We start from the raw sequence: 23,542 nt of genomic DNA, 5'->3' as shown, positions 1-23,542 counted from the left end.
CAAGGATTACTTAACCTTTTTAAGCCTCTGAATGACACAATGTAAATAATGTACTCAACAATGTCTAACACGTAGTAAGTGGTCAAATACTGGCTTCTTTATTCTTTACGGAATCTTATTTTTTGAAACAGATTCTCACTCCTCTCACCCTTTATGTCTGGGGCAATCTATTCTCTCTGTTTCTACCATTTAGCAATTGGCATATTGTAGACAAAAGTCCTGAGTTTGAATCCTGGCTCTGCCACTCAGTAGTTATAATTATCTGCAAAAGAACTCTTTCTAATAATAAACATAGCACACTGAGAATGAAAATCTAAACTATTTGCTTACATAAAAACATGCTTACACTTGTTAAAACCAAAAGTTCCAGATTAGGGACAGATCCCAGACCAATCATCTCTGTGTCACTTAAATTGTTAATGATCAGTCTTGTCAAACCAAACCTTAAATATCTTCTACTATCAATTCCTCAATTAACTGATTCTTAATCATTACTATTTCTTTGAACTGTTGCTATGTGTTAGGCTCTGCTGAGAATCTTCCATGCATTATCTGACACAAATTTTTACAACAAACCAAGGCAGGAATGATTAAAATCACATTTTATGGATGACAAAACTGAGGCACAAGGAGCAAGTAACTTGCTCAAGGTTACACAACTAATAAGAGGCAGATGGTACTCTTGACCTCTATTCTCTACAGCCACAGTTAGTGTTACAATATCCGCCTGACCAATGAACTGTTGATTCAATGTTCAATTTTGGTGTTTAAATGCTTATATGTCCTGTGTTGTTCATGCAGCTTATGTTATATACACATTCTCCTTAGAGTTAGAACTACATAGAGTCAGATTCAGCACTTATTTTCAACTATTTAGAAGTCATGGAACTTGATTCAATTACACACAACCTCTAAGCACTAAATAAATGTTCACTGATAATGAAGAAAATGTGCACGGCCAGGGCAAAGTCAGGGTAGCATCACACGCATGCTAGAAATAATTTGCAATAAAATTATAAAATATTAAAACTTAATGAGTACAATCTCAATTAGGAAGTTGAAAATCTGCTCATTAAACTTGCAGATGATACTTAGTTGGGCAGGGGTTAAACACTTTCGAAGAAAGAAATACAATTTAAAATGACCTTGATAGATTTGAGAAATAGTTCATCAAAAACAGATGAAGTTCAATTAAGAGAAGAACAAAACAGCATACTTAAGAACCAAAAGCATACCACACAGATAAAAATGGGAATGAGTAGCTAGGCAAATTGATGGGGGGAAAAAAGAAAACCCCCAAGCCACAAATGAAACAACCTGATTATCTGTTGGCAATATGGGTTATTCTTCTCTCTACGTATCAGTGTCTTACAACTCTGGCTGCACTTTGGAATCACAAGGAAAGTTTTAAAGAAATTGTTCATCATGGACCAATTAAATCAGAATCCGTGGAAATAAGGTTCCATATTGGTGTTATTTAAAAACTCTCTAGGTGAATTTAATGTGGCCAAGGTTCAAAATGACTGGAAATTATAACCAATCATATCCTTTATGAAGAGCCTTATGAAGAGCCTTATGAAATATAACATAGCTGTTATGTGTGATCAGATAGTGAGATATATGTTCACAAAAAGAAACTATTTAATAAAAAAAATCTAATATTAATCAATCATGATTCCAAATACTTAAGAAACATGATGATCGAAGATCTGTGGTTCTCCAAGTGTGGTTCCTGGATGAGCAGCCTCTGGGAATTTATGAGAAATGCAAATTCTCATGCCAACCACAAACCTCCTGAATCCGTAACTCTGGGGTAGGCCTAGCAACATGTGTTTGGATAAGCCTCTCAGAGGATTCTGATAGATGCTAAAGTTGAGAACCAAAGCTGTAAGCTAAGGAGTCAACTCTCTTCTGTTTTCTTACAGCATCTGTTTTCTCTTATAATTACAGGATTGCTATATGCTTTCTTTTGTAAGCCATCCCAAATTCTTCCTAGAAGTAAGTAAGGTATATAAATTATAAATTTAAAAAAAATCACATTTTAGCAAAGTGCTCATAATGTACAATACCTTCATTACTGAAATATCTTTTATTAAAAGGATTCATGTGGGGCTTCCCTGGTGGCGCAGTGGTTGAGAATCCGCCTGCCAATGCAGGGGACACGGGTTCGAGCCCTGGTCCGGGAAGATCCCACATGCCGCGGAGCAACTAGGTCCGTGAGCCACAGCTACTGAGCCTGCGCGTCTGGAGCCTGTGCTCCGCAACAAGAGAGGCCGCGATAATGAGAGGCCCGCGCACCACGATGAAGAGTGGCCCCCGCTCGCCACAACTAGAGAAAGCCCTAGCACAGAAACGAAGACCCAACACAGCCAAAAATAAATAAATGAATAAATAAATAAAAAATTAAAAAAAAATTGTCAAAAGACAAAGACATAATTAAAAAAAAAAAGAGAGATCAAGTTTTTTTTAAAAAAAAAAAGGATTCATGTGATAAATTCAGTGAAAAAAAATCTGTTAAAATTGCTGCCAAAATTGTCCCGAAGAAGTTTGTTGGTTGGCTCAGTTTCTTTACCTTTCAACAGGTTCTGCTGGCATCAAGTCGACTAAGTTTAGTCACAAGCATCTATACAGATCTATTAGCTGCTGCCTAATGACCCAAAACCCCCAGGGAAGGAGGTGTGAATCCACCTGAGATTCTAGCTTTCCCTTTACCACTTACGGGCCACTGGGATTTAGGTCTGTCTCTGATTTCCATCCCTCTATCTCTACCTCGTTACTCCAATAAATCAAGAGTTGGTGATATGTATTGTTATTAACAACCAAAATGTAAAAATAAAACCTACTCCTGGACTAGCAGCATTGAAAAATCATCACAGATAAACAGTAATAATAACTGCTCCTAGCTGAGAAATAAGACAGAAGAGATAACAACATTAAAATGTATGGTTTTTCCTTAATGGATGACATATTTTGATAAGAAATACTGAGAAAGTTTCTTTCCTCCCCCTCTGTTTCTGATCTCCCTGCCCCTCACATTTTGTCAGTTATAATAAAAGACAGAAAAAGATATAATTTAATTGCTAATTAAAAATGCAAAACAATGAGATACTATTTTGTCTAATTGCTGAAAATTGTGAAACACATCTAGTGCTGTTGAAGGTTTGAGGAATGGACACAGTCACTGGATGCTGGTAGGAGTATAAATTAGTATAATCTCTTCACCATTCCCACATCAGTGTGGCAATATGAATAACAAAGCCTTAAAATTGTTCATATCTGTTAACTTGTCCTGAATAAATAGTGCTGTTTATTAAACGGTAAAAATTTTTAAACCATGTAAAGGTAAAACCCTAAAGAAGCTGGTTAAAAATGTAGGGCCCATCCTTACTATAGGATAGTCTAATACCACATTTTATAGAGAAGGAAGCATAGTAAGTAATGAACTTAAGAACACATACTTAGTAAACTACATATCTTTTTCCCCCTTCCATAAATTAGAATCAACATTTAAAAACTAAGAGTATGGTTCAACTGCTATGGAAAACAGTATGGTGGTTTCTCAAAAAATTAAAAATAGAACTGCCATATGATCTAGCAATCCCATTTCTGGGTATATATCCTAAAGAATCAAAAGCAGGATCTTGAAGAGATATTTGCACCCTTGTGTTCATCGAAGTGCTATTCACAATAGCCAAGAAGTGGAAGCAACCCAAATGTTCATCAACAGATAAATGGATAAACAAAATGTTGTACATATATACTATGGAATATTATTCAGCCTTAAAAAGGAAGGAAATCCTGACGCATGCTACAACATGGATGAACCTTAAGGACATTATGCTGAGTGAAATAAGCCAGTCACAAAAAGACAGACACTGTATGATTCCACTTATATGAGTACCTAAAGTAATTAAGTTCATAAAAACAGAAAGTAGAATGGTGGTTGCCAGGGGCTGAGGGAAGGGGGAAATGGAGAGTTGTTGTTTAATGAGTTATAGAGCTTGAGTTTTGCAAGATGAAAATGTTCTGGAGATCTGTTTGTACAACAATGTGAATATACTTAACACTACTGAGCTATACACTTAGAAATTATTAAGATAGTAAATTTTATGTGTTTTTTTAACCACAATTAAAAAAATGTTTAATAAAAAAAAATAATAAAAACTAAGAGTAGCTTCTACTTCATATTAATTCTGTATCAATTTAAAACTACCTTAATTAATATGTTGATATTTGACCTTGGAAGATATGATACATTTTTTGGTGACATATAAATGAAAGAAATCTTCTAGGAAAAATGTATACATTTATTCACTTAATCTGGATCTAACTCATCAATAGTAGAATCATGTGCATTGAACTGATTTTTTTCTTTGGTAATAGACTATGTATTCAAAAATAGTTTATAAAAAAAGCTACTCAAATTTTATCATAAAATTAAATCTAAATGCATTTCAAGTTTGTTACTTTGAGAGTTCACCTCTGATACACGTTTGTGAGTTACAAGTTGAGGACAAGGTTTTATGGCAATAGTTTACCACACTCAATATTTCCTGATTAATAGTAAATATTAGAGCATAATGGAATTTATACCAGGATTAGCGTTGGAAGGCCCAACTTCAAGACCCAGTTATGCCATCATGTGTTTATTCTTTCTTTCATGTATTCACATATTCACACATTCACTCATGTATTCACTCATTCACTCATTTATTCATTCATTCATTTTACAAATGGTTTTCTGAAGTTTTACCATGACATAGTCAGCTTTTCTAGAATAATGTTTTTGTAGTGTCCCCAGTTCAGTCAGAAAAGCTAGAGGGGCTCTGGATTGCTCTCACATGACAACAAGGAGGAAAAGACAATGGACAGGTACACCAAAGGGAATTTAACAGAAGAGGGTAAATAGGCAGCAGACTCTACAACATGCTTGCTCTTTTAACATATATTGACCAGACCTGTCATTCTAAGGTCTCTCACTAGAAGATCTGAGTGATGTAGAATATTATATTACTAGAAAGTAACACAGTCTTTCCTTTAATGGGCAGTTTGACATGGAGTTCTAAGTTGTATCAAAATCTATTTATTCTCAATATGAAAAACACCTACAAGCCAATAGAAAAATATGCAAAAGACTTGAATAGGCACTTCACATAATAAGATATTCAAAAAGCCAAAAGAACATGGAATGGTATTCAAGTTACTCATGAGGGAAAGGCAAATCAAAACCACAATGAGCTATCCTACCAGAATTGTTGAAATGAAAACTCTCATACACTGCTGATGGAAGTATAAACTGGTACAATCATTTTAGAACACTGTTGGTCAGTATCTACTAAAGCTGAAGATACACTTATCCACTGAAACAGCAATTACACATCTAGGTATATTTCCTTTTTTTTTTTTTTTTTGGAGTATAATTGCTTTACAATGTGATGTTAGTTTCTGCTGTACAGTGAAGTGAATCAGCTATATGTATACATATATCCTCTCCCTCTTGGACTTCCCTCCCCACCCCCATCTCACCCATGTAGGTCATCACAGAGCACTGAGCTTAGCTCCCTGTGCTATACCACAGGTTCCCATTAGCTATCTATTTTACACATGGTAGTGTATTTATGCCAAACCTATTCTCCCAATTCATCCCACCCTCCCCTTTCCCCTCGTGTCCACACATCCATTCTCTAGTTCTGTGTTTCTATTCCTGCCCTGCAAATATGTTCATCTGTACCATTTTTCTAGATTCCACATGTATGCGTTAATATACGATATTTGTTTTCCTCTTTCTGACTTACTTCACTCTGTATGACAGACTCTAGGCCCATCCACATCTCTACAAATGACCCAATTCCATTTCTTTTTATGGCTGAGTAAATTCCATTATATATATGTACCACATCTTCTTTATCCATTCATCTGTCAATGGGCATTTAGGTTGTTTCCACATCCTGGCTATTGTAAATAGTACTGCAATGAACATTGGGGTACATGTGTCTTTTTGAATTATGGTTTTCTCAGGGTATATGCCCAGTAGTGGGATTGCTGGGTCATATGGTAGTTCTATTTTTAGTTTTTTAAGGAGCCTCCATACTATTCTCCATAGCGGCTGTATCAATTTACATTCTCACCAACAGTGCAAGAGGATTCCCTTTTCTCCAAACCCTCTCCAGCATTTATTGTTTGTAGGGCACAAAAACAGAAATATAGATCAATGGTACAGGATAGAAAGCCCAGAGACAAACCCATGCACCTATGGTCAACTAATCTATGACAAAGGAGGCAAGAATATAAAATGGAGAAAAGACAGCGTCTTCAATAAATGGTGCTGGGAAAACTGGACAACTACATGTAAAAGAATGAAATTAGAACACTCCTTAACACCATACAAAAAAATAAACTCAAAATGGATTAAATACCTAAACGTAAGACCAGACACTATAAAACTCTTAGAGGAAAACATAAGAAAAACACCCTTTGACATAAATCACAGCAAGATCTTTTATGACCCACCTCCTAGAGTAATGAAAATAAAAACCAAAATAGGCAAATGGGACCTAATGAAACTTAAAAGCTTTTGCACAGCAAAGGAAACCATAAATAAGACAAAAAGACAACCCACAGAATGGGAGAAAATATTTGCACAGGAAGCAACAGACAAATGATTAATTTCCAAAATATATAAACAGCCCATGCAGCTCAATAGGTATATTTCTGACAGAGCCAGGTATAAGAATGTTCTTAGCACTATTTGTAATAGCCCAAATCTAGAAACAATATAAATATCCATGAACAAAAGAAAAAAATTTCACATATTCAGAGTGGAATGCTAAATAACCATTAGAACAAACAAATTACAACCTCACACAACAACATGGATACAAAATGTAAGATTATATTTATAAAAAGGACAAAGTAAGTGTAGTTACTGCTGTCACAGTCAGAATATGTGTGGGATGTGAGGTTATGAAAGGGAGAATCTGGAAGGGGCTCTGTGTTTCTAATAACATTGTTTCTTGATCTGGGTATTGGTTATATAGGTAAGCTTACTTTATGAGAATTCATCAAGCCAGATACTCAGGAAATGTGTACTTTTCTATATGTTATTCTTCTATATACAGTATACATTTAAAATGCAGTAAGAACTATAAGAGTATAAGAAATGTTTAAACAAAACAATATAATACTTCCCAGTGCAATGAAATGCATAGTGCCAAGTACTTTACTGAAACAAAGAGAGGGCTTTGTTGAGGCAGTAATTTGTACATTTATAAGTCTTTTATTCCTGATTTTGAAATACTAATAAGAACAGATACTACACTTGATCTTAGCCAAAAGGCTGAGAAGCAATAACTGAATCACTTTATTGTACACCTGAAACTAACACAACATTGTAAATTAACTATACTCCAATATAAAATAAAAATTAAATTAAAAATTTTTTCAAATAATAAAAAATAATTTTACTTTAAAAAAGAAAGTAGAAATAGTATTTGGTATTTCTTGAAAGAGTACAGTGAAGGGTTAAAGAAAATCTTAGTGTAAAACTATAAAGAGATTCTAGGTAGGACTACAGATGTGTTTAGAAGAGGAACACGTGACTAACCCTATAGGTCTACAACATGGAAACAAATAAATCACACTTTTCAAAACAGATAGGCATGGACCCGGGGGCAAAGAAACTACAACAAAGAGAGCATACCAGCAGGACATGAAAACTCAACACAAACTAATAATTAAAAACATTACTCTCAAAACCTTCCCTTTCCCTGGCTTTAAAAGAAATATGTAGAAGACACAGAGTTAATTTCTAGGAAACATTACAAGTTACTATGACATAGTACCTAGAGTTACTGACTCTGCCTACTTCGTTCCATTACTGAATATATTTATCTCTCACCCTGAGCAGATCATGTCTTTTTATATTTAGGTGAGGAAAGGGAATGGGGATCAGTGAATGAAGAGAAAGGAGGTTAACAGAATGGAGAGTAATAGGCCTTGTCCAGTTCCCAGCAAGTGAGTAGCAAGCAGAGAGAGCAGTGTTTAGGAAGTGATGAAAACCTTGAGACTTATTAGAGGATGCTACTGCCAACAGCTGCAAGTGTAGCAGGGATCCCAGGGGCTCTCTTGGGCAGTGCTTCTCTCTACCTGGGAGACTGTACTAGTTACCTCTTCACGTCCTATGCCCTTCATTTATTTCTGTCTGCACGTTCAAAAATAGAGCCTCATCATCATTATTTGAGAAGTTGCCTCATGACAGGTCACAGTGAATTTTAAAAGATCCTTTTCTCTTTTTTTCTCCTCCTTTGGGATATGGGGAAGACTAAGAAAAAGGGATGAAATTATACTTTTCACCCAATGATAAAATATACTTTGGATTAAATAAAACCCTGCTCATGGTTTAACAAACATCAGCTTAAGAATCCCTTAGCCTAACTATATTAACAAGAATAAGAAATAAAAGGCCTAATAATAAAAGTTTCTTGGTTGTGTCTTATACTTTTAACCTTAAAATTCTATGGATTTTGAGTTATTAGCTTGTCAGAATCAAAGTACAACGTGTTATTAACATTTTTAATGCTTAACCTAAACAGTGTTTTTTGGTTCATCTTTCAACATGGGTATATTGGTAAATGAGAATTTTATTTTCATTTGCATATTAGCACTTTTCTGTTGCATACATGCTTTAATGGGAAAAGTATGAACATATAATTTAACGGCCTAATCATATTTCAAAATAAAAAGAATTGCCAGAATCTTTTAACCTTGAGGCTACTATAATGCACTGGGTGAGGGTAAATGAAGTCAATATATGAGGTAAACGATGATGCACTAACACTTTCTTTAGCACACTTCAATGTTCCTTCATTTCATTATTCCTCTAGAAATCGGGATTAGGCAGCTCCTCTAATTAACCCAAAGATTTTTGACTAATAGAAGGAGATTGCAAGCATAATTGGTTAAATGATAATGTACATAGCATTTAATGATCATTATCATTTATTCTAATATCAGAGCTAATAAATGGTGAAACTGTTTAAGCCAAATGCTGTCATATCACAATAACGTACCTCATGGCTAACACTAATAATTTCTAATTTACTTGGGAATCAATGGGACATGCAGCTTTCTTAATGCATGTCAGTGCTTTCTTAAATAAATTTATAGACCCTCGTAAAGTAGAAAAATATTTATCTCCTTACCTAGACTACATAACAAGTAGTCATACCACCATTCCCCTCCAAAGCACAAATAGTTCTTCTAACTACACTAGCTACATCCTTGGCTTTCATGAGGCCAGTGTAATGTATTAAGACACGTTTACAAACACTCACTCAATAACTGTAACTAATATGAATTCCAAATGCAAATCTCATCCCATTCTCTTGCTTTCTAAGGATTCAGTGAATACAGATTAGCCATCAAGTTCTTATGCAGCACTGGAAGGCTACTTTTGCTCTAAAAGGCCAAAAAAAAAAAAAAAAAAAAAGTGGAGTGGTGCTTGAGTTTCTCTATTATGCATTTCCATCATTTTCTCTCACATTAAGAATTACAGAGGACAAATATATTCAGATATGTGCTGCAAAATCACTGGCCAATGCTATCTACAGGACACAAAAAAAGTGGGAAGACTGTCTGATTTATATGGAGAAGCACAGTCATTATCCTGAGCTAGAGGTACCACCGTTACTGACTCTCATCACCCATATCACTCTTTAAGAACGCACAGTGAAGAGCACTTTAGTCTCTGGATCACATAAAAATGAAAAGCTGAAAGCTAGAACAGAGAGAAGTCTCCTTTATACACAGTATTAGAAGAGAGAAAGTGAAAAAGAAAAATGAAAAATAAAAGTAAAATCTGTGTATTTTAATAAAGAAGAAGATAGATAGACAACTAACGAGAGATTTTAGCTTCTGGTTATTCTCAATAGGGATAAACTGAGTCGTTAGGTGTTTTGCCATCCTGACTGCCCACCTGCTGCCCATTTAGATGTTTCATACTTCTAACTTTAACTTTCTTTAAAGTTAATGGTTACTTTATAAAGAAATCCAAAAGGCTTCCAATGAAATACAGCAGTCCATTGTCCCTGACTCTGCCTTATTGATGCTTCTCCTGCTATCTCTTGATTCATCAATTATAGACATTACTTACTGATTTTCTATTGTGATAGATTGAAGCTTAATATCCTCACAGCTTGGGTCTCTCCATAGGGCTGCTCACAACATAGCTTCCCCCAGAACCAAGAAACGGGGAGACACAGCACCCAAGACAAAAGTCACAGTATCTTTTGTACCCTAATCTCAGACGTGACATACTATCATTTCTGCCCTATTCCACTGGTTATACAAACTAATGCTGGAAAATGTTTGGGGGGTGGGTTACATGAGAAAGAACAACAGGAGGCAGTGATCACTGAGGGCCATCTTGGAATCTGCCTACCACAGTGCTTTTACTAATTATGACTGTAAAATAGCATACAAGGCCATGCCAAATTACAGTAGTGTACCATGATTATACGGTTGACCCCTGTACAACACGGGGATAGGGGCCCTGACCCTCCACACATTTGAAAATCTGCATATGATTTATAGTCAGCCCTCCATACACGAGGTTCCTCCCAACTGTGGTTCCACATTCATGGATTCAACCAACAGCAGATCGTGTAGTATTATAATGTTTACTACTGAAAAAAATGCGCGTATAAGTGAACCCGTGTAGTTCAAACTCATGTTGTTCAAGGGTCAACTGTATATCACTTTTTTCTAGAATTAACAATTGCCTCTTATTTTCCTAGTGCCTATCACTCTTTCCATACTTGTCCCCAAAGCTTTATAATACAATTATACAAATATAATAAAAATTGTCGTCAGATATATCAGATTATCTGTAAATTCTACATTTTCCCACTTATCTTCCCTAGAACTCTGTATGTTTATGCTGTTCCAAATACCATACTATTTTTTCTGCTACTATAGTTTTCATATCCAAAAGATTTTTGTTTCTAATCCTTTTACATATATAAACATATATATATCTTATATACATGACATATCCTATTCTTTTCATCATTGAAATATTTGACATCTTTGCAATTATTATGGTGTTATTCTCTGTTTACTAAGAGGTCCTTTGGTTTGTTTCCCTTCTTTTTTCATGTTGAATGTTTTCCTCAAATGTCAGCTGATGAGTCCTTGGGCCAAATTAATATTTCAGAGAAAAAAATTTGTGTGAGTAGGCTTCTTAACTAGGGGGCCTCTCTGTGGAATGCTCTTGCAGCAAGTTAGCATTTTTTGCGGGAAGGGGGCCCATAATGCCAGTATCTGAAGGCCTTTTCTCTAGAGTGTTCATTATCTCCAGAAAAATCTTCTGTCATCTGCTTGGAGTATAAGCTTGGCTTACACTGAGTGGTGGTTGGGGCCAGAAGAGGATTATGCCATTCACGTCTCCTCTTTTCTCCTGGAGATCCACCTCTGTGTTCAGGTAACCCCTGTTTCCAGTGCAGCACCTCACCTCTGGCTTGCACCCCATTTATAGAGTTTCCAGCACAATTTTTCCAAACAACATCTGTACCTCCCACCTCCTGGAGGGGAGGAGGAAAGGGAGGGAGGGAAGTGCAGCCGGAGGGTCACAAGTCTGGACTTGGGAGCCATGCTGCCTGGATGGATGTTGACCTGCTCCTTTGCCATCATCCCCACTTTCAGCTGGATGTCTCATTCCTCTTGTCAGTGGTTCCTGGCACCCATGACTCCTGAGCCCTTATGTGGTGCTGTGAGGAGCACATCAGTCTGTTTCTCATTGGGATCACCCGCTGTTGTGGGTTGAACTGTGTCACTCAAAATTTATGTTGAAGTCCTAACACCTGGTACCTGTAAATGTGACCTTATTTGGAAATTGGGCTTTTGCAGATGTAATCAAGCTAACGTGGGGTCACACTAGATTAGGGTGAGCCCTAACCAAATGATTCGTGGCCATATAAGAAGGGCATGTGAACACACAGAGACACACAGGGAGGCCATGAGAAGACGGAGTCTGAGATGAGAGTGACACAGCCACAAGCCCAGGAATACCGAGGACTGCCGGCCACCCTCCAGAAGTGAGAGAGGGGGAACGGGTCCTCCCTCGGAGTCTCCAGGAAGAACCAACACTGTCAACACCTTGATTTCAGACTTCTAGCCTCTGGAATTGTGAGAGAACAATTTTCTGTTGTTTTAAGGCCCCCACTTTGCGGTAATTTGTTTGGTAGCCTTGGAAATGAATACACCTGGATTCCAATTTCCTCTCTCCCGCGTCATCTGCTTCCCTGTCTTTATATGCGGTTGTTCCAGGTTAAACATGTCTTGACTTCATAGAAGTTGACACTGGTTTTTGTTACTCCTTTTCCTTGTGGCTTTGTGGTGACTCCCATGGGGAAAAGGAGGTTAAAAATACCTTTATTATTTTAAAACCAAAAGTCTCTATAGACTTTTAATTTTTTGTCTTTTTCTTTTCTAAACTAGTTCATACCAATTAATGCACTTTAAGTGCAGTATAGGAACTATTCATAGTAAGAGAATTAATTTCAATCTCTCCAATTAGCACACCCATTCTGCATACTACTGTCACTTTGCTCAAGAATTTATAATAACTTTCTATTGACACATGCATCACGGGAGGTAGGCAGAGAAGGGGAAGAATGAGGAGGAACTAACATCTATTGAATTTATTAAATATCTACTCAACTGTAGATAATTTAGTATAGTCCCTATTTAATCTTCCAAATAGTCTATGAAGCACATAGTGTAATTTCTCTTTTTACAGCTGAGGAAAAGGAAATCCAAAGGTTAAATAAGCTGCTAGGGTCACCCTTTTATTAAGTCAAGAAGTCAAACCAAGGCCTGTCTGCCTCTAAAGCCCGAGCCTGACTCCATGCTGTTTTCAAGTCATACTGTTTGACCATATCACCCAAGGCTTCTATAAACAGGATTCAAGAATCTGGCTAGTTTTACGCTTTCACAAATAGTCAGTGAGTAAGAACAGCTATTGCTGTTTTTTAAGTAACTACTATACCTGACAGGCACTTGGCAAAACCTTTATTTCTGATGCTGATGACAATCTTGAAAAGTGGTTTCTGTATCTGTGGCTACTCCAGACTGACCTTTAATGAGGGCAAATAAAATAAAATATAAAAGTAAATCTAGTAGTACCTTAGAAATATTGAGTTAAAGCACCAAGTGTTGTTTTTGTAGGAAAAGATCTCAGACACATGATGTAGTTGGCACATACCTAGAGGAAAACCAGCTGCATTAGGGTCCCCACCATCCCTGCTAGAATGCCTTCCTCATATGTAGCACGACACCCAAACAATGCTGAAACACATTGTTTCAGCACTGTGTTTAGATGGTATAGATGTTCCAACAGAGTGTCCATTATTTTTCCTAATTAACTACTACACTATTTTAAAACATGAAATACCTTATCCTCTAAAAAAGGGATGACTCTGCTTGGCTGGTGCTCTAAAGCAGCAGTCCCCAACCCTTTTGGCACCAGGGACTGGTTTCATGGAAGACAATTTTTCCACGGACGGTGGGTGGGGGTGTGGTTCAGGCTGTAATGGGAGCGATGGGGAGCGATGGGGAGTGGCAGATGAAGCTTTGCTCACTCACCTGCCACTCACCTCCTGCTGTGCAGCCCGGTTCCTAACAGGCCTGGGGGTTGGGGACTCCTGCTCTAAAGCACACTCAGTTGGCCTACTGCCAAACTGATCCCTATGGTTACATTTGGAGATTAACCTTTAGAACTTTTAGGCAGTTGGAGAACAAAATGCCCTTTGTCACAGGGCCTGTGAAGCACCTTGGCTACTTTTCTTTCTCTCAGACTTTACAGACAGCTATTATTACACAAGTAATAGCCTTTTTTTTCAGCTGGGCCACTGATGCAAAAATTATCTTGCATCTCCCTGAGCAGTAACATCTCACAATCCGTCTAGGAGACATGCCATCCTCCACTGCCCTTGCCTTCCTTCCCCACCCAGAGACTGTCACTTTCAGGAGGAGACCTTATATCCTAGTCCTCAGGGAAAAAAGATGTCATCAGGTGAGACCTCCAAACTCCCTTACTCAATATTTGTATCCACTTCTCTCCATATATCCTTTCCTTCCACCGTCCAGGTGCTCCGCACCTGTGCTCTCCCATCCCATCCCCCAGCAACCTCACCCTCAATACTGCCCCACCAAACACTCATCCCTCCCCTCCGGAGCTCCTTCCCTTCAGAATACAGACAGTAAAGCCAGAGCCACACGAAAGGCAAAGAAACACACCCCCTCATTGAACTACAACCTGTTCTAGTTCCAGCTATTTCCCTTCTGTTTCATTCTTTCATACCCAGGCTTTTAGAAAGGACAGCCTCCACTACTCTAACCAACACTGTCTGGCTTCAGTGTCTACTATTCTACCACAACTGCTCTTCCAGAGGTGAACAATGACACCTGTGTCCTTCAATCCAATCTGTGCCTGGGTGCTCCTCCATCCTTTCCTTACCTGGCCTTTCTGAAGCCTGTGGCTTTGCTGACTGCTCTTTCTTTTGGCCTCTGGGAGACTGCTCCTTCCCAGCTGCATAACCCAGTGAGCCCTGCACACCTTCCTGCCTGGGAGATCCAGCAAGACTAATGACTGTCTTGGGTACAGGTGATGTCTTCCCCTCCCTGCATCCTGAGTGAACCTCCACAGTAGCACAAGTTCACTGAACCTTAACTGTTTATCCTAAACAATTTATTTGTCACTAAAATTGTAGATCCACCAACCATTTGATATGTTTTCCACATTTGTGATTATGTCAATGAAAGTTTAGTTTTCAAATGACAAAAAAATAACAGTAAAAGTCATTTGAGAACTAGACTCTTATTGACAGTCACAAATGGGGAAAACACGTCGTGTATATATGAATAAAAATGTAACGTAAAAATAGAGAAAATTTGTAACAAACCAGTAATCAAACAATAAAATAATTATTTTTTAATTCTTTGGAGATTTGATAAAATCAACAGATCCTTTTAGCAGGAAAAAAAATATGCCCAAGCACAAAATCTAAAATGAAAGTACAGAGTTAAAGGAGCTTCTAGAGTCTATCCATTGACTCCTTATAAATCCAGACTCTGAACCTATGCTATAAGAAAAGGAGAGATTTAGAATGGGCCCCAAAATTTAAAGATAACAATTATAGTCCACTGTGTAACACAAACAGAACAAGAGACATATTAATCATAACAACTATTTCAGAGAAGTCAAGGACTTAACTTTCCTTATACAATAGTTCTTTATCTCCTTTTCACTCAATTTAGTCTCAGCCTTCAACTTATATCTGTGAGTGCTCATTAAATGAAAGGCATTTGCTATTTCTTGCATAAATGTCCTTTTAAAACAACTTGAGGTCCTCACTACTTGAGAATTTTCTAACCTGTTCATGCTTAAGAGTCTGTTTGATAGCGACTAGCCAAAAGGTTGTCCTGCCCTGACTATAAATTAGAAAGGCCTTTCTGTCTACCCACAGGGCATCCTTACCCAGGCAGGAGCCCTGCTGAGTTTGTTCTTCCTTTTGCTTGACTACATAGTAAATAGCAGAGACTGATGTTTGAATAAAATGTGATATCACCCAAATTGTTTTATATTCTTTGCCTGGAAAAGTCTCCTTAAAAAATATTTAAGTCTTTTGACACTTACAGGTAGTACTTAATTCTGCTTGAAAGCCCAAGTGTAAGGGTGTCAAAAACAATTAGTATTTTAATAGTTCCCCTCCTTAGGCAGGCACAAATTCATCAGAAAGAGAACAAAAAAGATTCTCAAGAAAATAAGCCAATGACATTTAGCAAAATCATATAATTTGACTATATTATTCTTTATGCTCTTTCTACTTTAAAATAGGATACAGTTTTAAAAAAAAATGGAAATGGTAGTTGTCACCATTTACTACTTTGATAGATAAGGTTTTCTAGACAAAGACTGGTTTGGTGTTGTCCTCACTGTTTTCAGAAAAGCTTTATGGTAGTTAGTGCTCAATAGACACCACTGAAAACCTTACAAATTTCATAATTCTGCCTCAAGACAATTCTTGCTGTTTCAGAAAAAGGTAGGTCAAGAAATAAGGGGACCTAAGGCTGAGTGAAGCAGGGAGGGGGGATGGTTGTGTGTGAAGTTTTAATATATCAAAAACAAAGCCTGTCTTGTGCACCCCCCATAGTGTTATTTTGTGGGAAATAATGCCAATTCAAAGATATCTACCTAGCTTCACATTTAATTCTGACTTCCAGTCTTGGAGTGGCAGAGCAGCTGTGCCTGGAGGCAATACAATCTTATTTCTGTAAAAATCTCTCAAAGCTCCATATATAAGTGGAAGAGTCAAAATAGATAATCAAATCCAAATTAAGGCTATTAAGAATTGATTTGGTGTAAAGATAATATAGCAAGATTTTGTTTAGGTTATGGATGCTCACTGAAAATGTGTAATCCTTGTTTGCCTAAAGTTTTGATTATGTTTTATCTTATTTTGTCACAGTTAAATAGTTTTATCGTTAGGGATTTTAATTGCATACAGTTTATAGAATTCTTTCTGATTACTCTATATCCAGTTAATTAAAAAAAAAATCCCACTGTACCACTTAATGAAAAGAGAACCATCTAATGAGATGCAATCAAACTGCAGGCAGATGCACCATAAGGTGTGGCCGAACAATTCATATTTGTTAAAACTTTGCCACAAACGTTTTACAGAGTCTATACGGGAAAAGAAGTCCCTGAAGAGAGTAGAAATCACTGTACCCTGAAAAACACCAATCACTCAGTGGTAATACCACTCAGTTTTATAAAGAAAAAAAGAAAGAAACAACCAAAGAAAAAGAAAGGGGGGAAACCAAGTCCTTGAAAGTCTTCTTTCAACCTTCATAATGTAGCCTCCACTATTATGCAATCCTTCCCATCTTCATCCTTTTTCTGCCTCTCACTCACTCTGTTACTCACCTGTGTCCATTCCTGAGGCTCAGTCCTTGACTTGCATTCTCTAGGTTTGAAGATTTCCTGCAGGTAACTCATCTGCTTATGCAGTGTTAGCAAGTCTTTGTGAGGGTATCAACACAGAGCTCTAGACTTGGCTTCTCCCCTCGCACCTTGATCAGCTCTCTAACTCTCCCCATTCCTTGCAGCCAAACCATGTCGGCTCAAAGCGGCTACAAAGTCCTTGCAATTCTTTCTTCTCTCTAACATTTGTCACTTCAATTCCATACAAACTGCTCAGACCTGTCATTTTCCTGCTCAAAAACCTCAGTAGTCCAAGTTCTTGGTCTGGCATCAGACTCTCAATATACTTATTCCCTATCTGGTCCTTTATTTTTAACCAGGCCAGTTGATTCACTAACACCCAAATATGGTATGATTTTATTAAAATGTGTTAATAAATATTTTGATTATCTTGACTTACTATTTTCTATAAACTATAGAAAATCTTTAGATTTCAAATGCACTGTATTAAGTAAAGAAATTAGATAATGCCCTGTACTCATTAGCAGATGCTTTCATTTATTTACTGTTGTTAAACTTTGCTTGATTAAGCAAGGGAAATAAATCTAATTAATAAGTAACTCTCCACTGCTAAGGAGTAAATAATCCAATCAAGATTGAACCTCACCCTACACATCTGATGCAACAACCTTCAAACCTGTGACGATCAAATATCTCCTTTTGATGACAGATAACATATTAGGGAGAAGATGAGAAGGATAACTCCTTCTAGCTACAGCTAGAGCTTTAGCAATTGGCATACTAAGTCCTACTTATTTGGGTGACAACCGCAGACCCGATTTTGCTCAATGTACACTAATTGTTCTATGCAAGCCTAAACATAAGCATGTCTGTTCATTCAACACATTCTTACTAAATATCCATGTGTCGGGCACCAACCCATCGAAGAACTGGGGTTACAGCAGTAAACAAGGCAGAAACCCTCCTTTATTGTCTTGTTTGCACCCTGATGGGACTCAGGAGTAGTGTGGCAGACACTGAATAAGAACATTTTAAGGCAAATGCGTGTTGAATAACAGGAAAAACCAGGGTGCTAGTAAGAGCATACAGGTGCTTATAAGAGCATACAGTTTTACAGGGTTCAGACTAAGGTTTAGAAAAGACCTCCTGGGAAAGTGTGTACATGCTGCTTCTGCTTCTTGGCTCACGCTTGCCCTCAGGGTTTTGCCTCATTTCTACTTACTCTTCAAAACTCAGCTTTGATTTCAGGTCCTTCTAGAAGCCAAGTTTGAATTGTCCTCATAAAGTCTGGATTGGTCTTTCAGACTTCTTAGTGTTCCAAAAGCTCTGTGCATTACCGCTATCTTGGCATTAACCAGATATATGAGAATTGTTGCTCATCTGTCTCCCAACTGGATGGTGGATTCTTAGAGGGAATCTCTACGTATTAAGTGCCTAGCAAGTGCTTAATACATTTTGCTAAATAAATGAATGAGTGAAGGTTTAGCAAGGAAAAATACCAAACACTTAATTTCTTCCTAGGTCTTAACAGACAAAGCAAAAGATAAAACAGGGAAAGGTTTTAACCAAAGTATTTTGGGTAGAGATTTGGAGCACAACACAAGGGCTGGATTATTCAGTGTGTACAATTTCTGGAGTTAGAATACTTGAGGTCATCTTTTGCCAAAATATATTCCATGATATTTTAGCCCCAAGGTCTCAGAGGATACTTTATCAGGATTTTCTCATTCTGAAATAAAAGATGATCTCTCTCTCTCTCTACACACACACACACACACACACACACATATGTAGTCTAAGTCTATAGTTATAATCTATATATAATCTAAAATTTCCATGATCTTTCTAACAGAGTATAAACTTATTAGATTAATTTAGATATTTTAATACAGAGTTTATTAAAAGAAATAAACAGTGGTCCTCATTCAAGAAGGTGGTTTATCCTTGTAATCCAAGCCTCAGATAAAGAAAAGAATGCTATCTAGTTGTTCAATCTGGGAACAAGGGAGAAGATAGACCAGAGGCTAGAAAACCTCTGAGAGGGTGTGAGGGTGTATCTCAATAGCTTGAACTTATGTCACAAGAGAAAAAAATGTACACACATGGTTCTCCCAGATGATGGGAAGAGGAAAAGATAGGGATTCAAGCAGTTGTATTCAGAGCACCACATGGCAGAGAGATTAAGAGCTTGGACTCAGAAGTCAGGTGGACCTGGGTTTGAAATTTGGCCATAGGGCTGGACACAAACTATCAGACCTGTTCAATCCTTGGTTATTTTTGACTATAAAATAGAGATAAAAACATTGACTATCTGATAGGATTATTGAGAAGATTAAATGGGATATGTATAAAGCATTTCAACATATTGCTTGGCTTTTAACTTAAATAACTCAATAAGCAAAGTAACAGTAAATATTAACTTATTATTATTACTATTAATATTATTTTACTTAGGATGCAAACAAATTTAAAGTAATTGTAGAAAATCTCATATATCTTTTAAAAATAATGAGATAATATCAACTACTATATATTTTTAGAAAATATAAATATCAGGTGTTAGTTTTGTTTAAGTTCATGAAAGCAAACTAAAAAATAAAAGGGGTTTCCATGTTACATTTCAGTTCCATAGTTCAGTTGTAGGGTTAGTACTTTCAGTGAAAACACAGTAATTTTTAGAAAAAGATTTCAAAATGAACTCTGAAATGTCATCTTTTTCTAAAAATACACATGATGCTTGTTGCAATGTCCTTAACCAAATTCTGCATTTTTCAATGGCTAGTCTGATAAATCTATCTTTATACATACAATCCTTAAAGATTAATCTGGTGGTTTGAATTTTTTTTACTTGGTTAGAAGTATAAAGGGAAAACAACAGAAATGTCAATGAAAATAAGTTTTTAAAATACTTTAGTCCACTACATTTTTATTAGAACAGAGAATTTGATCTTTATGGTATATCTCCTTTGGTTTGCTGTATAATCTACTTGCTTAATTATCACAAAAGCCTTAGAACTTAAGATAGTACATTGGCCTTGGTAGCGATAGAAGTGTAATGCTCACCTGCTTTTTTCATCTGGACCAAAAGTATCACAATTTACAATTATAGATGAACCTTTGTAGCCTGGACACTTTACTAACATTACAGTCACAGAAGGACTGTGTTTCTCAAGGCCAGTACACAAATTTATCTTAAATAATTTCCCCCTACATAATAGCCAAAATATTTATTTTAAATTAAACACAGCATGGGTATCTGTATGCCATTATAATCATATCATATGGCTGTGGGTCTTTTCTTTAATGACTTACAATGGGAGCTGAGTTGTTTATTTCATATATTGTATTGATAATAATAATTAAAAAATCTAAGTACCTATATTCAATCAAACAAGAAACATGATGGAAATCAAAACTATATTATGGTTGTGTCACTAACTAGCTCTGTACTCTTAGAAAGTTTTCAGCCTCTCTGAGTTTCTCTGTCCTCTACAGTTTTTGCCATTATTTAGTATATCATAATGACTCTAAATAATAACCCAAAGCTAGGGATTAATTATCCACAATGAATTTTTCTGACTTATTACAATTTTTTCTTCCTATTGTTAGACTAGGGAAAGGCAAAACAATAAAAACATACTATTGAAAAAAGTCAGAAGATCTATTTAAAATTTTGGTGTAGATTTTTACCTTTTCTCTCATTTATTAAGCATGTATTATGTATACTTTACCTTGAGCAGTAAGGATCTACACAGCTATTAAAAGATCATTACATTCATGTCTTTTTCTTATTTTATGTTATCCTAGAAATTCGACTTAAGTTTCTCTACTCAGTCAGACATTAATACTTCTAGAACATAATTCATCTGTAGCCAAAACAACTCTTGAATAAAATCTGTCAAGTATCTTTTCATTTCTAAATCTGGTAAACTTTGGTAACAATCTCACTGAATAAACGGCAGTCACGATGGATGAATTTGACTTTGACCATGAAAGGTAAGCAGAACCCTGTAATACATAACAGTGAGGGAAAGGGAACCAAAGTAAATAAAACCCAATCAACACAAAATGACATCTTGAAGACAGGAAGAGGGCTCCATGAGGTTGGGTGTTCAGGAGCCAGTTAGAGATGTCTGAAAGGAGTCAGTCTCAGATAAATATCGGAGACTAAGTTAACTCACCTTCTTTTTAGTGATTCTAGCACATTTCGCCACAATAATATCACATGAAGCTCATCTGTATTAAAGATTTTGCCAAAATGCTGGTCACAGTGTTTCACACTGTACTGGCAAATACGGTACAGTAAAACAGCTCACAATTCAATATTTCAAATTGTATCTTAATGTAAAGCAAATCTACTACTTAAAATAGTACTAAGAAAGCACAATGCTTTTGAAAGGATACACTGGAAAACACTGATCAGAAATGTGTGAGATAACTTCAAATAATAATAATAAAAGTAAAACGTGCACTTGAGACCTGAAAGAAGAATCCTCGACACTACCTCAAGGCAATAATGGAAGGATGGAAAATATGAGTGCACGATCGCATTGCAAATATGTACATCCACACATTTTTACTATTTTAGTCATACTGAAACTCGAGAACTTCACAGCAGCCTACTAAAATCACAGATCACCAGGATAAAAGTAGATAAGGAGAATGTGCAATTTATGAATACGGTTTATTACCATGGTTACAAACTTTCAGGACAGGCCGAGACGCTGGACTGAGACTTCCCCGAATATCTGTTAAAATATATATATATAAAAGAATCTTAATATAGAGGTCTGTTCATCTCAGGAAGTATAATAGTATTAGACATATTTCCAAGGTTAAGTATTTCTGGAAGCGAAGCAATGCTTCAATATCCTGAAATACTTGAAGCAATAATGTTATGACTTTTACTTCGCATTTAATTATGCTACTGTGAACTCCACTGGGATAAGGTACATATGGTTCTTTAGATGAGACCTGTCACACTAATCAGGCTTTTCCAGGTTCAGTGCATTGATTTGTTAATGCGCTACTGACACTGGCCAACTGGAACGCTTCTCTCTCTGACACTTGTCATTGCAAGGGAAGGATTAAACAAACTTCTAAAACTTCTGAAGAGTTGTTGCCCACAGCACTGCATTCTTGACACATGACTTTAAAAGAATTACAAAAAGCGGGGGCGGGAGGGATGTTGGCGCACGCGGGGTGCGGGGGTGGGGGTTGTTCTTCGTGATAGTCCCCTAGAAAGGAACACGAAACAAGTGTAATGTTCACCTTTCGGCTTCGGTGTCCTTTTCCTTCGGTCGCGGAAGGCAGCCCCCGACTGCAAGGCCTCCAGCAGACTATCCATCACTCCTGTCTCATCACCCTCTGTGAAAAGAGATGCAGGGAATTCCATCAGCCCTCGGGGTTACCATAGCAATGTCAAAGCATGCGCAGAAACTGGTGATGGTATGGTAGGGGGAAAAAAGATCAGATGCCAGGACTAAGCCAGCAATTTCAAAATATGATAGGACTTAACTCTCTCATAAATCAAATATCTTTTAATGAAATCTGCCTCATTAGTGCCCGTGTTACTGTCCACTGAAGAGAACCGAGTTCCACTGATTCACTTCAGAGCACTGCTTTTATAGTCTGGCGGCAAAATAACTTTAAATGGAAGGTGGTTCTAGTTATATCTGTGTCTCAGGTTATCATAAATCACATTTTCCTTGTAGAAATGGGTTATTTTCAAGGCATCGGCTCCTTTTCTAAAATCGACCAGGTGTGGGAGAGTGTTTCTGTTGTCGTTATTGATATTCTGCTGTCTAAACTTATCATACAAAATTATATTTCCAGGCTAATTTCTGTGAACATGCTCCCAACGATTGATTCTTCATATCAGGGTAATTGTCCCCAGACTTTAGGTGACACAGAACAATCACTGCAAACTTTTACAGAATGTATGAAAAGTTTGTCTTCTATAATGAAAAATAAACCAAAAGAGGCTCTCAAAAATCTAAAGGATTATATCACTTTATGATTAGTTTAAATTGATATTCTGTATATAATTGATGAAGATGTGGTTATAGAGCCATTTCTCTCTATCTGGTTATCTTGTAATAATCTATAGCTATTTATACCTGTCAATGCTAAATGTTATTTAAAGGAAGTGGTAAAAAAAAAAAAAAAAAGCTTCAAAGAAACCATTGGATCAACCTAAATTCATGAAAATGCCAAAGATTTTTTTTTGTCCCTTAGAGAGAAGTTATTTTCAGGCATTCTCTATGAAATTGTATGGCTGGTATACAGTCATGTGTAAAGTACTAGAAAACTATTTTCCTCTGGATTTTTTATTTCTTTTTTTGAAACGCAATCCCTTTATAGGGAACAGATGACAAATGAATGCAGTAGCGTACAAATAACACATTCATTTACAGTTTATAAACAGATATGTGAATATAAACATGTGTCAGCCCTTTTCAATCTGGTTCTGTTTCGTTTTTAGAGAAGTACTAAACCTCGTAGGTGTAATCCAAAAACAGGTGGGTGAGAAACAGA

At 36.7% G+C, this 23,542-nt stretch overlaps 1 protein-coding gene across 5 annotated transcripts in view; it reads right to left on the bottom strand.

Moving 5' to 3' along the window:
* Positions 1–23,542, bottom strand: part of DIAPH3 (diaphanous related formin 3) — a 518,008-nt gene that overhangs the window by 65,075 nt on the left and 429,391 nt on the right. For 2 of the 5 annotated variants that reach the window (XM_082408925.1, XM_082408927.1), the window contains 3 exons: positions 22,277–22,372; positions 21,697–21,753; positions 12,983–13,133 (listed from right to left, as the gene is read on the bottom strand). In XM_082408925.1, coding sequence (XP_082265051.1) covers positions 13,069–13,133; positions 21,697–21,753; positions 22,277–22,372 — 218 coding nt within the window. In that variant the 3' untranslated portion in view covers positions 12,983–13,068. Of the gene's footprint in view, positions 1–12,982; positions 13,134–21,670; positions 21,754–22,276; positions 22,373–23,542 lie in introns of those variants that run through there. The other 3 variants (XM_082408926.1, XM_082408929.1, XM_082408928.1) reach the window with 2 other exon arrangements.

This window comes from Balaenoptera borealis, assembly GCF_965194805.1.
Source record: "Balaenoptera borealis genome assembly, contig: HAP1_SCAFFOLD_436, whole genome shotgun sequence".
NCBI classification, from domain to species: Eukaryota; Metazoa; Chordata; class Mammalia; order Artiodactyla; family Balaenopteridae; genus Balaenoptera; species Balaenoptera borealis.
Note: the sequence above shows the minus strand (reverse complement) of the source record. Positions and strands in the feature narration are given on the sequence as shown.